The sequence below is a fragment of the Miniopterus natalensis genome, chromosome 17, assembly GCF_054644295.1.
Source record: "Miniopterus natalensis isolate mMinNat1 chromosome 17, mMinNat1.hap1, whole genome shotgun sequence".
NCBI lineage: Eukaryota > Metazoa > Chordata > Mammalia > Chiroptera > Miniopteridae > Miniopterus > Miniopterus natalensis.
Genome location: NC_142097.1, coordinates 2,112,562 through 2,128,270, shown reverse-complemented (window position 1 = coordinate 2,128,270; position 15,709 = coordinate 2,112,562). Strand labels below are relative to the sequence as shown.

General features: G+C 55.0%; 1 protein-coding gene across 4 annotated transcripts in view; it reads right to left on the bottom strand.

Moving 5' to 3' along the window:
- Positions 1-167: 167 nt before the first annotated feature.
- Positions 168-15,709, bottom strand: part of SLC5A10 (solute carrier family 5 member 10) — a 66,585-nt gene continuing 51,043 nt past the window's right edge. For 2 of the 4 annotated variants that reach the window (XM_016196522.2, XM_016196523.2), the window contains 6 exons: positions 6,915-7,022; positions 4,449-4,599; positions 1,049-1,217; positions 687-902; positions 382-439; positions 168-265 (listed from right to left, as the gene is read on the bottom strand). In XM_016196522.2, coding sequence (XP_016052008.2) covers positions 168-265; positions 382-439; positions 687-902; positions 1,049-1,217; positions 4,449-4,599; positions 6,915-7,022 — 800 coding nt within the window. Of the gene's footprint in view, positions 266-381; positions 440-686; positions 903-1,048; positions 1,218-4,448; positions 4,600-6,914; positions 7,040-15,709 lie in introns of all 4 variants that reach the window. The other 2 variants (XM_087825793.1, XM_016196524.2) reach the window with 2 other exon arrangements.

Sequence of the window (15,709 nt, the reverse complement as noted above, 5' to 3'; positions counted from 1 at the left end):
GCTAATTTTTCAGGGCTCCTGCTTTGCTGGCTGGGCCAGTCCCTGGGCACTGACCCACCATATAGCCGTGAGGGGGTCACCCTTCTTTGGGTCCTGGTGTCCTCATGAGGGAAAGGGGGTGGGCCCCAAGGTTCTGAGGGCCCCAGCCTTCCTGTCCAGGGGCAGCATTAGGCGAAGTAGGCATAGAAAAAGACGTTGACACACATGAGAAGGATGGCATTGATGCCACAGACACGGGCCCAGAAAGCGTGTTTCTGGGTGTCACCTGGAGGGATGGGAAGAGAGGGACAGATGAGGACCACAGGGCCACACCCAGTGCCCTGGTCCTCCAAAGCCCAGCCCCAGGGATGACAGAGGGAGTGCCTAGGATCACATGCATACCTGTTTTGGCTCCTGGGGGCAGGTCCTTTGCTAGAGTCCACCAGGTAAGGTTTTGGATCTGCAGGGAATACATAGGGATGGGGGGGTGGCAGGATGGGAGAGAGGGGCTGGGGGGTGGATCCAAACAGGATCAGGGGTCAGTGATGAAAGAGGGCAGTTGAGTTCAAAAAGAGCCAGAGGCCAGGGCCAGACAGGGTTAGAGGTCAAGAGCTAGAATATTCTTGAGTCAGAGAGAGTTAGGGGTCGGAATGGGACCTGAGTCAGAAATTGGTAAGGGTCAGTGCTCGGGGTCAGGGCAGGCTTACCTGAGCCGCGGGGGGCGGGGGCGTCAGCAGGCTTCCGGCCACCACCACAGCTCCGCTGAGTGCAAAGAGGGCAACGGCGAAGTGCAGGTAGTGGATGCTGCCCAGGATGGCAGGCCGAGTGTCCACGGCCCCGCAGGGCAGGGCCGGGTAGAGGAATTCCAGGACCAGCCTTGTGGCGCCCACCGCCAGCCCCACCATCAGGCCCCAGAAGGCCCCCTGGGGAGGAGGCAGGGCAGCTGGGGCCACTGGAGGAAGGCCACGGTTCTCCCAGCCACACACAGGCGGCAGCCTGTCCCCAGGAGGGGACTGAGGGACTCGGCCCCCATGTCCTATCTTCGCCCCAGCTCCCCTCCCTACCCCACCTGCTCGTTGGCACGCCGCCAAAAGATGCCCAGGACGAAGACGGCAGTCACCGGGGGCGCCAGGGAGCTGGTCACTGACTGCATGTAGATGAAGAGCTGCCCACTGTTGGAGCCCTGCAGGACAGGGATCCAGGCCACGCTCACACCGATGAGCACGACGATGACCAGCCTGTGGGCAGACAGCAGGCGTGCTTGTCACGGGACCCTTCCTTCACCCTGCCCACCCCTGCGCACTAATGCTTGCTCTCCATCTGTGCCCTGCTGCCTCAGCTCCAGCCTCCTCCAGGGACATGGCCAGTCCCGCCCACTCCAAGCCCTTCCGTGAGACCTCCACCAGTGGAAATGAGCCCCTCCCGCTGCCCACCCTGCATCCACTCTTGCCTGCCTCCCTCTAGGCGAGGGCACCTCCACAGCAGAGGCTTCACTTGTTCATTCAACAAACCACTCAACAGGAGCGCGTGGAGGGCTGTGCAGGAGCCCAGGCTCGGCAATGCGGGCCCTGCTCACTGCCCAACGCTCAGTTGAGCAAAGAAAGCAGATGAGCCTGTCACTCTGTGCTCAGGGCTGGGCCCAGAGAGCCCAGAGGAAGCATCAAGCCAGGAGGGCTTCCAGAAGGAGGGAGCCCTGGGGCCTTGAAGGAGTGTGCGACTCAGCTAAAGGGTTGGAGGCTGGGCTAGGTGTTGCATCTACTCCTCCCTGGCTGAGCACCCTTTGCCCCTGTGTCAGTTGGGTGCCCCTCAATCCTAAAGTGGGTGGTAGATGAGACTCACTGGAACCCTGAACAACATGGGTGAACGAGGCTATGTGTGTAGCTGAGGTGGGTCCTGCCTCCCTGCCTCCCTGTTTTCCTTTCTAGGCCTCAGGCAGAGGGTGGAGGAAGGAGGCGCCGCCTTGATTAAGGCTGATTAACCCTAAGCCTGGCAGGCACAGGCACTCCCCTCTGCAAAGGCACTGGCAGGCTCCATGAACACGTCCCACCGGCCCCTCACAGGCTCCTGAAGTCCAACCCCAGGCCCAGCCTCTGTCCAGCCTGGAGTGGGGCCCTGCCCTCCCTGCCCTCTAGGGTTTCTTCTTTTTTATTACTTTGTTTATTGAGAGGAAGGGGGGGAGAGAGACAGAGAGACAGAGAGACAGAGAGACTGACTGGGGATCAAATGCAACCTGGGTATGTATCCTGACCAGGAATCAAATCTGCCCCCTTTGGGTGTGAAGGGCCAGGGTTTCTTCTGATTCAGCCACCACCCAGCTGCCAGAAGGACCCAACCCAGAGGCTTTTCCTTCTGCGTAGAATGCTCTTCTCAACTCCTCCCCAGCACCCCCCACCCCCACCTTCCAAGGCCCAGCTGAAGACCTTCCTCCTCTAGGAAGCCCCCCCCCCCCACTGCTGACAAGATGACTGCCCCTCTGTGTGCCTGGGCTGTAGCTGTAGTTGTAGGGAGCCCCTGGGCCTGAGGTGGGGTGGGCAGTTCTAAGACCTCTCTGGATTCTCATATTGGCCCCATCCAGGCAGGGTACAAGGAAGGCCTCGGGCACTATTTGCGAATAAGAGAGGGGAAGACAGGGTAGCAGGGGAGGCAAAGGATGGAGAGGGGCCTGGGGCTGGCAAAGGTCAGGGCCCTAGAGGTAGACTTGTCACTGCCCCCAGGCCTGTGACACCTCCTCTGGCCACCATCCCAACCCGGTGAGAGGGGTCACCAGCACGCCCCTGCGGTCCCTGTCCAGGTTTCTGGAAGAGCTCTGCAGCCCCTTTGTAAGTCCCGTAGCTCCTTGAATTAAGGCTCCAAAGATCCAATACCCCACCTGGCCCAGGGAGCACAGCTCGACCAGTGTTGTTTTCGGCAAGAGGAGGTTGGAAGTGTTGGTAGAGCTGAACCCTGGCAATGGGCCCTTTCCACTCGACCAAACTGGCAGTGAGAAAACTGGGACCTGGAGAGGGTGAGCAATCTGCCCCACACAGCCTTGTGCCAGGAGGAGGCTGGCAGGGCCTGAGGAGGGGTGGGGTGGGGCTTGACTGGGTAGAAGAGGTGGGAATGAGGGTCAAGGGCACCGTGGCTGGGGGTGAGCTGGCACAGAGGGGAGACTGGTTCATGACTTTGGCTTCAGAGGGGAGCAGGAGAGAAGGCTGCTTTTGAGGAGGCTGGAAATTAGCAGGGGGGGACATGAGGGCCACCAGGCAGACACCGAGGCTACCAGTGTCCCAAGCCAGGGGGCTGAGGCACGCGCTGGGCAACGGGATGGCCAAGCATGAAAAGGCTTAGAGAGAAGACTGTCAGTTGGGGTGGGCTCCAGGACAGAGCCGAGGCGGGCAGGGAACCACGTGGCAGAGGGGAGAGGTGGTCAGGGCAGGAGCGCTGACACTGAAGCATCCTGGAGGCAGGAGGGAGAGGCTCCTGTTTTGGAGGCTCTGAGCCTGCAGATGAGCTCACACCTGCCTGCTGCCAGGCATGTCCCAACAGGGCCCTTGTACAGAAGCTGGCTGCTTTGCATCACCGGAACAACTGCCTGCAGCTCCCGGCGAGACCCCACCCTGCCATGGGCGCCATGCGCGCCATGGGCTCCTGGACAGAGGTTGCACTGTCAGCCAAGCTAAGCACCAGAAGGCTGGGCCCTCAACCTGCAGAGTGGGAGGCTCAGTGGGAGGCAGGAAGGGGTACCCAGGAGAGGGGGAAACAGTTAGACATATGCACACTTGGGGGCCAGCTCCTCATCCGTGCTGAGTTAACGCCAAAGGCCTCCCGGTACTGGCCAAGCATGGGGACGGAGGGCTGGGCCAGACACAGCCCCCGCTGCCCCCATGGGGAAGGGCATGGGGAGACAAGTTGGACCTATTAAGGGGCCACGTGTTCTGTGACAGAATCTAGCAATAGTCCCCTGTAGGAGGTGTTGAGGGGAGAGGGGCTCATTCCCTGTCAAAGGTATCAGGGAGGGCTGATGAGGGGACTCTTGGGGTGAGTCATCGAGGTAATGAGGGGACAAAGGGCTAGGAGAAAGGTAGAAGCTCAGTTGGGCCAGGGGCGCAGGGGCCAGAGGGACAGCTTTGGCTTGGGGCCTCTGGAGCAGTGGGAATCAGCAGCAGTGCTAGGGGCTCAGGTCTGGGGAAGAAAGAAAGATCTCTGGGATGGTTGGGGGAGGGCGCCTTCCTTCAGAGATGTGGCTCAGGGCAGGGGATGCATCCAGGATGAGGGGAGGACTGTGAAGGGTGGCCCGGAGAGCAGTGTGGGAGGTGGGATGGACAAAATATTCTGGCCTCTTCTCTCCTTACTGGCACCCTCCTTTCTCCAACTGGCAAACTCCTATTCATCCCTTAAAGCCCACGACTGGTGGGGCCTCACGGGCTGGTCATGCGGGTGGGGAAGCCCACTTCTCAGCCCTGCCTGGTGCCAGCACCCACCCAACATACCGTCCCACCAGCAGCAGCTCCCGCTCGCCAACACGAGGCCGCAGCCGCCTCCAGACGTCCATGGTGAAGAGGGTGCTGCTGCTGTTGAAGATGGAGGTCAGCGAGGACATGAGAGCAGCCATCATCACTGCGACCATCAGGCCCCGCAGACCTGCAGGTCAGAGACACTGCTGGGCCCCTGCCTGGCCCGCGCCCCAACACTGCCCCCACCCCGTACCCCTCCTGCCTGTGTCCTCTGTGCGAGGCCCATCTCAGCACCTCGTGGCTGAGTGCCACCCACAAGTCCCTGCCAGCACGGGGCCAGGTGTTTGAGGTGGTGGGAGAGAGACCCAAAGTCAGGAGGCTGGAGAGACCAAGGACAAGCTGTGAGGACCTCTGAATGCTTCTTGAGCCTGTGGCTTGCTGGTAAAGATGGTCACACCGTGACTTCTCCATTGTCGCTGGTGCTGTCATCAGCCTTCCTTTCTACAGAGCCCCATAGCTGACAAAGCACCGTCCCACCCAGGGCTTCATCTGATGAGGATTATTCACCCATTTGCCGGATGAGAAAGTGAATGTTTAGAGAGGGGAAGACAGGTGCCCAGGGACCGCAGCAGGCCAGAGGCAGAACTCTGGGGAGTGGGGGGAATGAGGAAGGCCTGGGGTGGGACCCTCGGCTTGGAGGTCACACCCCGGGCAGGGCGCCGTGGGCAGCCTTTGGGCCTTCCTATGTGTGGCAGGCCCTAGCAGGCACAGGGGGTTCCCTTCCTTGGCTCTGTGGAAGACGAGATGCAGTTCCCCATGGGGAATAGAAATATCCACCTGCTGATTGGCTGAAGACGAGTGGGGGTCCCCCTCGAGGTGGGTGAGGCACTGCAGTGCAAAGCCTTCCAGGAGTCCTGGGCCCGAGAGGGGCTGGGAGGGGGAAGACTCAGGGCTCGGTGGCTTCGGGCTGGTCACCTCCTCGTGCTGGGTCTTGTGCTTTTCCTTCAAGTATCTAAACACCCTCCCACCCCCACTGCCATGCCCACAGTTTCCCTGTCTGCCCTCCACCCCTGCCCTAGGATAAATCTGACAGGGCCCCTTCCAGAGGGCTCAGCCTTACAGGTACATTTGTTGCCTGGCACGGGTTCTGCACCTAACCAGCTGCGTGATGTCCAGGCACCCAGGGTCCTCACTGTTCGTGTGTCAGGCTGACTGGGATGGGGCTCGAAGGAAAGTGAGTTCAGAAAACATTTCTCCGCCCTCTTTTTCTTGCTCAGAGAGGGGAGTTAACTCAGGGCATATTTTCCGCCCACTTTTCAGGCAGGAGATCAAGACCTAGACAGGGGTTGTGGCCCAATAACAGTTGGGTGTCAGTGCTGGGGGGTTAGGAGGCCCCCTTAACAGAAGGAGAAGGCAAGGCCCAGAGGTGGAAACCCTCACTGCAGCCAAGGCCTGCACCAGGCAGTTTCCCCGAATTACTGTGGTTAATCCCAGCCACAACGCTGAGGGGTGGGTATGTGTCATTATCTCCAATTTACAAATGAGGACACTGAAGCTCTGAGCAGGGAAATGACATGCCCCACATATCTCAGCCAACAAGTGGCAGAGCCAAGATCTGATCCCAGCTCTGTGCACTCACATCCCCTGGGCCCGGACTCCCTGGGCGGGAGGAAGAGCGGGCAGGCCAGCAGCTTCCAGGGAGGCCGAGGGAGGGAGGTGCAGACTCCAGGTCTGAGAATGCAGAAACGACGCTGGTGTCAGAAAGCTGTCTCATCCCTTTGCTTAGGTGGAACCTCCCACACCCTTGCTGTTGCTTTGTTGCACCTTTCCTGTGACTGGGACCTCATAACCCAGCATCACACTGGCAGGACCAAGCTGACATGAGAAACATGGAAAAAGCCAAAACCTGGCCCCTAGAGTCCCCGCTGGCCCACAGAGTGTCGGGGAGGCTGGGGCTCCCGGTCCCGGCAGAGTAAGCAGTGGCCTTGGGGACAGACTGGGTTTGTGCCTCAGCCACTCTGTAGCCTTGGACGAGCACTCCTCACCCTGTGCCTCAGTTTCCGTATCTGTAAGATGCAGCTAATAACTCTACCTCACAGCCTTAAAGGAGAGGAAGAGTTTGTAACAGCGGTTGGTACCCTTTCTCGGGACAGACAACACGGGCTGAGAGGACGAGCACTGCAGGCAGAGTAGCCAGGCTCAGGTCCCAGCTTTGCAGCTCGCTTGCCATGCGACCTTGACCATGTCACTCAGCTTCTCTGGGCCTTAGTTCCCCCATCTCTAAAATGGGAATAACAATGGCACGTGGGGTTCCTGAGGGAAGGACGCAGGCTACTCGCATGGATGCCCTTGGAGCAGTGCCTGGTGTGCGGTGAGCGCCAGGTGTCTGTTTTCTACCATTACCTTCCTCTCTTCCCACCTGGATGTCACACAGCATCACAGTGGATCCAGAAGGGCCCCCACAGCCCCTCATTGGTCCCCCCAGGCCCCCCAGAGCCTCACCGATGGGCATCAGTTCCATGACCAGCTTGGGGTAGGCAATGTTGGAGCAGCCAATCTCGGCCCCGCAGGCCCGCAGGCACTCGGCCGGCGTCACGCAGCCCACGTCATCTGTGTGAGAGAGGTGCCTGGGTTCCACACCCGTCACACTGCCCCTTCAGACAGATGGAGGGCTCTCACTGCGCGAGGGGTGGGGGCGCCCATCACTCCTGCCCCGCTTTCTCCGGTGGCTGCCTAGCCCTGGCCCTCAGGGCTCCTCTCCTCCCTTGCTCCCCTCTGGCCAGGTGCCAGCAGCTGGCCTCCCTGCCCTGTCTCCACCGGCCTCCCTCTCAGCTCAGGCCTCTCGGCCCCTCTGGCCAGGTGGCTCTCCCAGGCCTTCCCAGCATGGCTGCTGTGCTGAAATCCCCCCTGCTCTCCTGCCACCTCCTCTCCCACGGCTCTTCTTCGCCCTGGATGACTTGGGCATGTTTGTTTCTTCCCTCTCCCGTGGCGGGGAGTCCAGTAAGGTTGAGGACTCGGGCCCGCTGTGGCTGTCTCCCCAGCAGCTGGGACAGCCACACAGCTCACCTGGTGAGTGAATGAAGGAGTTAGTGGGTGTCTGGCCTCAGCCCAGACCTGCACTGGACCTAAATTCAGGCTTCCCAGCAAGCCGCCAGAGCAGGGAGTCCCCCGGGAGCCTCGCTCTGGCTCTGATGCCATGGGGGCGTCCAGCTCTGCCTGGCTCACAAGCACAGTGTGACAAGTAGCACCAACCCCATGTTCATGTGTTCCTCCAGGAAACACTTTTTAAAACCCTTTTGGCTCCATTCCTCTGGGATTTTCAGTGGAGGCCCATGGAATGTGGAACAGAGGAGGGGAATGGCCACCACAGGAGAGCTGAGAGCAGAAGCTGACCCGTGGTGACCAGGAGGGATGGGAATGGAGCTTCTGGGCCACGGAAGCCTGCTCGGGGCTGAGTGAGTAGGTGGGTACAGTTCCCATACCGCAGGCATCACTGTTCCCAGGCCTTGTGCTCCCTGTGCAGACAGGGCACTCCTGCGTTAAGCACTACCTCGTCCAAATGCCCCTACTGAAAGGCCCCTCCATAGATGCCCAGCCTCAGGGGCAGGGGTGTCTCAGATCCCTTCCTCTAGGTCAGAAGAGCTGGAGCAGTCATCCCTACCCCATGACCCTACATCCCAGGCCAGGCCAGGCTGGGTACCTGCTCCCTGCTGTCTCTCAGGCACCTCCCACTCAGTGTGTCCAATCAGATTCATCCCCTTCCCCCTCCTGTCCCAGTGATAATCCCCCATGCTCCCTCCCTCCCCCCCTCCCTCCTCCCCCAGCCCCCAGCCTCCAGCCCCATGGCTTCTCTTCCCAACGCCCTGCCCAATTCACTCTGGACCACCCTGGCTCCATCTCCTCTCCATAATACCAGCTCCTCACTGCCTCCCTCCCCTCCTCTCCATCCTTTCAAAATCCCAGCTTTGCTCGTATCACTTACTTCTCAGGAACCCCTCCCCCTCCCCAGCCCCCAGCCCTGGAGCCCATGGCTTCCCAGGGAAAGATCCTTTCCACAGCTTTCGAGCCCTTGGTCCCAGGTCCTCCCATCCGGTGCCCATGCACCAGCCACCCTGACCTGTTTGTATTTTCTCACACACACCCAGCACTTAGACTCCTCCAAGCTCTTGCAGACGTCTCCTCTGGGTCTCCACCCCTACCCTTGTTTATCTCCTGCTTCACGGCCCACTGCAAAGAGCTGGTCCTCAGAGGCTTCCCTGACGCCCTCCCCACTCGCCCCCAGGGCACAGTAGCTTCCTCCTAAGGGCTCCAGGGTTGAATCACAATTGTTTGCTAGTATATTTTACCTTCTCTACCAGACCGGGAGCTCCCCAAGGATTGACAATGGGACTGAGTCATTTCCCAGTCCCAGGTATCACCTAATTCAGGGCTGGGCCCAGAAGAGATATTCTGTGAGCATTTGTGCATGAATGAACGAGTGAATATGAGAGAGAGGAAGGAGGAAAGGCACAGGATGAAAGGACGAGAAAAAGGGTCCCAGAAAGCCCCGCGAAGGAGGTCAGGCAGTGTTTCATCCAGCTTCCCCACCCAACACGTGCACCCCCACCGGTTGTGCAGATGGGAGAACTCAGGCACAGAGAGAGCATAACTTTCCTGGAACAGTCAGACCAAGGGACATAGCCCAGGGCCCCATGGCAGGACTCTGGGGCCACTCGTGTCCAGCATTCAGAGGGTAGGTGATGGGCCCCTCCTGGACTGGCTGTCTCTGGTGCCTGAGGACCCAGCCCTCCTGGGAGGGACAGATGAGGAGTCACAGCCACATAATAGCTCAGAAAGCCTGAGTCAGGAGATTCTGACTGAATGTACTCAGCCTACTCCAGGCTCCGGGCATGGGCACAGCCTCTGAGCACAGCTGGCTCAGTTCACCAACCCAAATGTTTATGCTGAACTTCAAGAAAGAACAACCCCTCCTTTATGACAGCAACAGAGGTGTCACCACTTAAGCACAGTCCCCTGAATGTGCCAACTCAGGAGGGAACAGTCCCCAGACAGTGAGGGCCAGGGACCTGGGCAGGGGCTCCGGGTTTGCCAGAGCACGGGCTTCTGGGGATGTAGGAGCTGCCCCACGGGGCTCCACGTTTGCATCAGCACCTGCATCCAGCCAAGGGCCCACATAAGAAGCCTGGGAGTTGCTCCTCTCCTTTCCCCCAAGTCCTGCCTCCCTGCAGCCAATGCCAAGTCCGGCCACTGGGCTTGGTGACCAGGGGAACTGCACCACCTCATCGCTGCACCACCTTGTCCCTCTAACCCACCCTCCCTGTGAGCAGCAGAGGGAACTTCTAAAGCCTGCCTCCCTATAGTTTATGACCATGGGCCCAGGGGAGCCTGGGGCCTAGCAGTGCCCAGCTCAAGCAAATGCATGGCAGGCTCTGTTTGGCAGGCTAGTGTTTGTTTACTGATTGAATGACCCTGTACCAAGCTGGCCACTGGAAATACCACCCTGAGGGCTAATCAAGATGCTCCCCACTCCCCGGCCAGGCCTGGCTCATCCTTGGGAGCCAGTCCAGATGTCAGTGTCACAGTTTGGAGCAGAAGAAAAGCACACAGCCAGGTTTGAGTCCAGCTCTCCAACCCTTTACTCTGCGATCCTGGGTGAGATTATTCTCTGAGAAACTGTTTTCTCCTCTGTGAAATCTTTCTGGGGACATCCATGGGTCAAAGACTCAACTTCACCCTAAACTTCACCCCTTACTCAAAAATTAACTCAAAACAGATCACAGATTCAAATGTAAAACGGTCAAACTTTTAGGGAAAAAAGATAGGAGAAAATCTTTGAGACTCAGAACAAGGCGAAGAGTCTTTAGACTGGACGTTAAAAGCAAGATCCATAGAAGAAAAAATGATAAATTAGACCTCGTCGAAATGAAAAGCTTTTGCCTGTGAAAAGGACGGAAGAAAAGCTACAGAAATGACCTTAGTAAAGTTGCAGGAGACAAAATCAATGTACAAAAGTCACTGTGTGTCTATACATTAGCAATGAGCTGTCAGAAAGAGAAATTAAGGAAACTATCCCATTTACAACTGCGTCAAAAAGGAATAGATACCTAGAAAGAAATCTAACCAAGTAAGTGAAACATCTGTGTGCTGAAATTTAATAGCCACTGATGAAAACAATTGAAGAAGACAGAAATAAATGGAAAGATTTTCCCTACTCAGGGATTAGAAGGATTCCTATTGTTAAAATGTCAATGCTACCTAAGGCGATCTACAGATTCATTGCATCACTATCAAAGCTCCAATGGCCTGGCCAGGTGTGGCTCAGCAGTTGAGCGTCCACCTGGGACCCAGGAGATCACGTTCGATTCCCCGTCAGGGCACATGCCCAGGTTTCAGGCTTGAACCCCAGTCGGGGGCTTGCAGGAGGCAGCCGATCAATGACTCTCTCATCATTGATGTTTCAACTCTTTTTCCCCTCTCCCTTCCTCTCTCCGAAATCAATAAAGATATACTAAAAAAAAGCTCCGATGTTATTTTTCACAAAAACAGAAAAAACAATTCTAAAATATTTGTATGGAACAATAAAATACCCCAAATAGCCAATGCAATCTTAAGAAAGATAAACAAAGCTGGAGACATCACATTTCCTGACTTCAAACTGTATCACAAAGCTACAGTAATCAAAACAGTACAGTCATGGCACAAAAGCAGGTACACAGACAAGTGGAATAGAATAGAGAGCCCAGAAATAAACTCATGCATATATAGGTTATTACTTTACAACAAAGGAGCCAAGAATATACAGTACAGTGGGGAAAAGACAATCTCTTTGATAAATGATGTTGGGAAAACTGGACGGACACATGCAGAAGAATGAAACTAGACCCATATCTTACACCACACACAAACATCAACTCAAAATAGATGAAAGATTTGACTATAAGACCTGAAACCATAAAACTCCTAGAAGAAAATATGGGACTAAGCCCTTTGACATCAGTTTTGGCAATGATTTTTTGGGTTTGATACCAAAAGCAAAGGCAAAAAAACAAAAACAAAACAAAACAAGTGGGACTACATCAAATTAAAAAGCTTCTGCATAGCAAAGGAAACCATCAATAAAATGAAATGGCAACCTACAGATTGGGAAAAAACATTTGGAAACCATGTATTTGACAAAGGGTTAATATCCAAAAATACGTAAAGAACTTATATAACTCAATAGCAAAACAAGCAAACAAACAAACATAAAAAACAACCCACAAAACAGTCTGATTTAAAAATGAGCAGAAGAACTGAGTAGACGTTTTTCCAAAGGAAACATGCAAATGACCAACAGGTACATGAAAAAGTGCTCAATATCACTAATCAGCAAGGAAATGCAAATGAAAACCACAAAAGCTATCATCTTGCACCTCTTAGAACGGCCGTGCTCAAAGAGACCGACGACGCCACGGCGATGCCGCAGACAAAGGGAAACCCTGTGCACTGCCGGGGACAGTGTAAATCGGCGCAGCGCTGAGGAAAACGGGGAGGCTCCTAAAACATGATAAATAAATAGAACTATCGTTTAATCCAGCAAGCCCACCTCTAGGTTACATATCTTTAGGAAATGAAATCACTGCCTCTGAGAGCTATCTGCGCTCCCATGCTCATTACTCACAATAGCTAGCACCCGAGACAACCTAACTGTCCATCAACAGATAAATGCATAAAGATTTTACACGTGTGTGCATATTATACACACATATTATATAGGTATATGTGTATATGTAATACACAAATATGTGTGTATATATGTGTATATAAACATATTATATATGTGTGTGTGTGTGTATATATATATATATATATATATATATATATATATATATAACAGAATATTATTCAGCCATGAAAAAGACAGACATCCTGCCATTGCAACAACATAGATGGACCTAGAGGGTATTATCCTGAGTGAAATAAGTCAGAGAAAGGCAAATACTATATGATCTCACTTATACTTGGAATTTAAAAGTGCCGAACTTGTAGAAACAGATTAGAATGGTGGTTACCGGGGCCTAGGGAGTCAGGGGGAAAGAGGAGATGTTGGTCAAAGGGTACAAACTTTCAGTCATAAGATGAGTAAGTCCTAGGGGTCTAATTACACCACAGTGATTATAGTTAATAATATTATACAGTTGACCCTTGAACAACATGGGTCTAAACATGGCTTTGAAATTATAGATGAATGTTTTCAATAAATACTTTAAATGTATTTTCTCTTCCTTATGATGTTCTTAATAACATTTTATTCCCTCTAGCTTACTTTATTGTAAGAATAACAAATATAATCCATATAACATACAAAATATGTGTTAATCGACTATTTATGTTACCAGTAAGGCTTCTGGTCAACAGTAGGCTATTAGTAGTTAAGTTTTGGGAGAATCAAAAATTATATGCAGCCCTGGCCAGTGTTGCTCAGTGGTTAGAGTGTCGGCCTATGCACCAGAAGGTTGCGGGTTCGATTCCTGGTCAAGGGCACGTACCTAGTTGCAGGTCCGATCATGCCCCGACCTGAGGCTTGTGTGGGAGGCAATCAGTTGATGTGTCTCTGTCACATTGATGTTTCTCTCTCCCCCCCCTTCTCCCTCCCTTCCACTCTCTAAAAATCAATGGGAAAAATATCCTCACTCCTCATGAGGATTAAAAAACATTATATGCAGATTTTCGACTCCACAGGGTGGGGGTCAGCCCCCCAACCCCTCATTGTTCAAGAGTCAACTGTATTATATACTTGAAAAAAAGGGGGCTACAAACCAGGAGAAAATAGCTGCAAACCACATACCCAACAAAGGCCTTGAATGGAGACTATATAAAGTTCTCTCAAAACTCAACAGTAAACACCAAACAATCTAATTACAAAATGGGCAAAACACATGAACAGACATTTCATCGAAGAGTATAGGCAGATGGCAAATAAGCACATAAAAATAGGTTCAATATCAGCAGTCACTGAGAAAATGCAAATTAACACCACAATAAGAGACTATTACACGTCCATCGGGATGGCTAAAATAAAATAATAGTGGCCACATAACACGTTGGCAAGGATGTGGAGAAATGGAATCACTCATACATTGTTGGTAGGAATGTAAAATATACATAATTTACTATGTATATGAACATTCATAGCAGCTTTATTCATAATAGCCCCAAAATGGAAACAACCCAGATGTCCTTCAGCAGATGAAATGGTTAAATAAACTGTGGTCCATCCGCACCATGGAGCACCAGTCAGCCACAGAAAAGAACAAGCTGCCAAACCACACACCAACCTGGATGAATCCAGAGACTGAAAGCAGACCAGTGGCTGTGGCGCCTGGGGTTGGGGGTGAGGTGCGGCTGAAAAAAGGGAGAGCTTGGGTGACAGAACAGTTCTGCATCTTGATTGTGACGGTAGCACACATCTGCACAGGCGTGTGTGCGCACACACACACACACACACACACACGAGCACAGGTAAACTGACATTGAAGAAGCTCTGCATTGCACCATCAGCTTTCTTTCTGTAGTGTTCACTGGGGGAAATGAGGAAGGCTGCATGCAAACTTTGTTTGTTTTTGTTTTTGTTTTTTTAAACAACTTCCTGTGAATCTGTCATTATGGGCAGGTTACTGCAGAAGTTGGAGGGCTAGACCCTTTCACCCCTGCCAGCCAGAACTCCGTTATGAGCCCAGGGCATTTGTGCTGGGGTACAAACTAAGGAGGGACAGGGGCCCAGAGAGAGTCATGTCCTGGGTCCCCAGTGGCCAAGAAGCTCTAAATCAGGCTTCAGAGCTCCCAGAGCAGTGCCGGTCCACTGGGACTGCCTGGTGAGGAGGGTGCAGGTGTGTGTTCACACACTCGGAAGGAGCTGGGGAACTTGTGGGACTGTGTTCAGGGAGGCGCAGGGGCCTGATCTTTGGGGCCAGGGTGTTCAAACACAATGGGATGCCCCCAGGGCCAGGGTGGAGTGCAGGACTTGAGGATTGATGGGTTAGTGATGGGGACCACAGGGGTCCTGGGGTTGGGAAAAGCAGTCACTGCTCAGGGCAGTGCCCTCAGGTGAGCCCTGACAGGCAGACTAAGGGAGAGAGGGAGTGAGGGTCCGAGAGAGCAGGGGTTCTAGCGCTCAGCAACACAGAGCAGTATCCCAACCAGCGCACAGAGCAGCCCTATCCACGGCAAGTGGCAGGGGACCAGGGACAGAAGGGAGGGTCTGGGCCAGGTGCCTGGCTGACTGGCTGTGGCCCAAAAATGGGGTGTGGGCTGTTTGGCTAGGTTTAATGGGCTTTGTTGTCCCTGCCCTGGCAGCCTGCTTTCAGATGTGGTCCCCACACCTCCCATAACCAGGGTCCCAAGACCCAGGGACGCCATGCAGAGACCTGGGCCTGACCCCAGCCCACAGCAGCCCTTTCTGGCTCTCCCGGGTGGGGTGCTCACCTCAGGTGGGGTGCTGCTCATCACGCAGGACCAGCCCTGGCGGAGGGGCACCCCTCCCAGCAGGGAGCAGGGTTCCTCACTAAGAACCGGGTACCTGCCCTGTCCACACCAAGCTCTGTGAAGGCTCCTAAGGTTGGATAAGATGGTGCTCTGTCCCTGCCTTCAGAACTCCCAGCCTAGTACCCCAACTTTGCTTCCACAACTGGACAGCTGGACATCTCCATGGACTTCCCATCCCACCTGGGAAGCGGCATATGTAGGGGTGCACCAGGGTTACCAAGAGGCCCTAGGGGTAGGGGGGCTGCCAAGGTTGTTCACTCGCTGTGTGACCTCGGGAAGAACAGTGTCCCTCTCTGGGCCGCGTGCAATGTTCCAGGAGCTCTCGGACTTGGTCCCCGAGCTTTTCACCGGGGACTGGGGCCGGGGAGGAGGTGGGTCTGTGCCCGTCGGCGGTGTGAATCAGTTTCCGGCCCCGCCCCCGGCCCCACGTGACCTCAGGTGGTGGCGGGGTGGGCGGGGTGGCACTTAGTCACCAGCTCTCCAGCCCCGCGCGCACCGCTCCGCCCTCGCGGCTTCCTCGCCGGATCTCCTGGTAAGCGAGCCCTGCCCGCGCCCCGGCCCCCGGCCCCTTCCTCCCGGCGCCGCCGCCTGCCCGCCGCGCTCCCCCAGCCACCTCCGGGCAGGCCTCCTGGGTTGCCCGCCCCGGCGCCCAAGGAATCGTAAGACCCGCTTCCTTCCCGGAAGCCCTCGGAACGCCCGCGTCCCCGAGCAGGGCCAGCGCCCGTCCGATGGCCGTCCCCTGCCTCCCGCTCCCGGAAAGTCCTGGGAAGTCC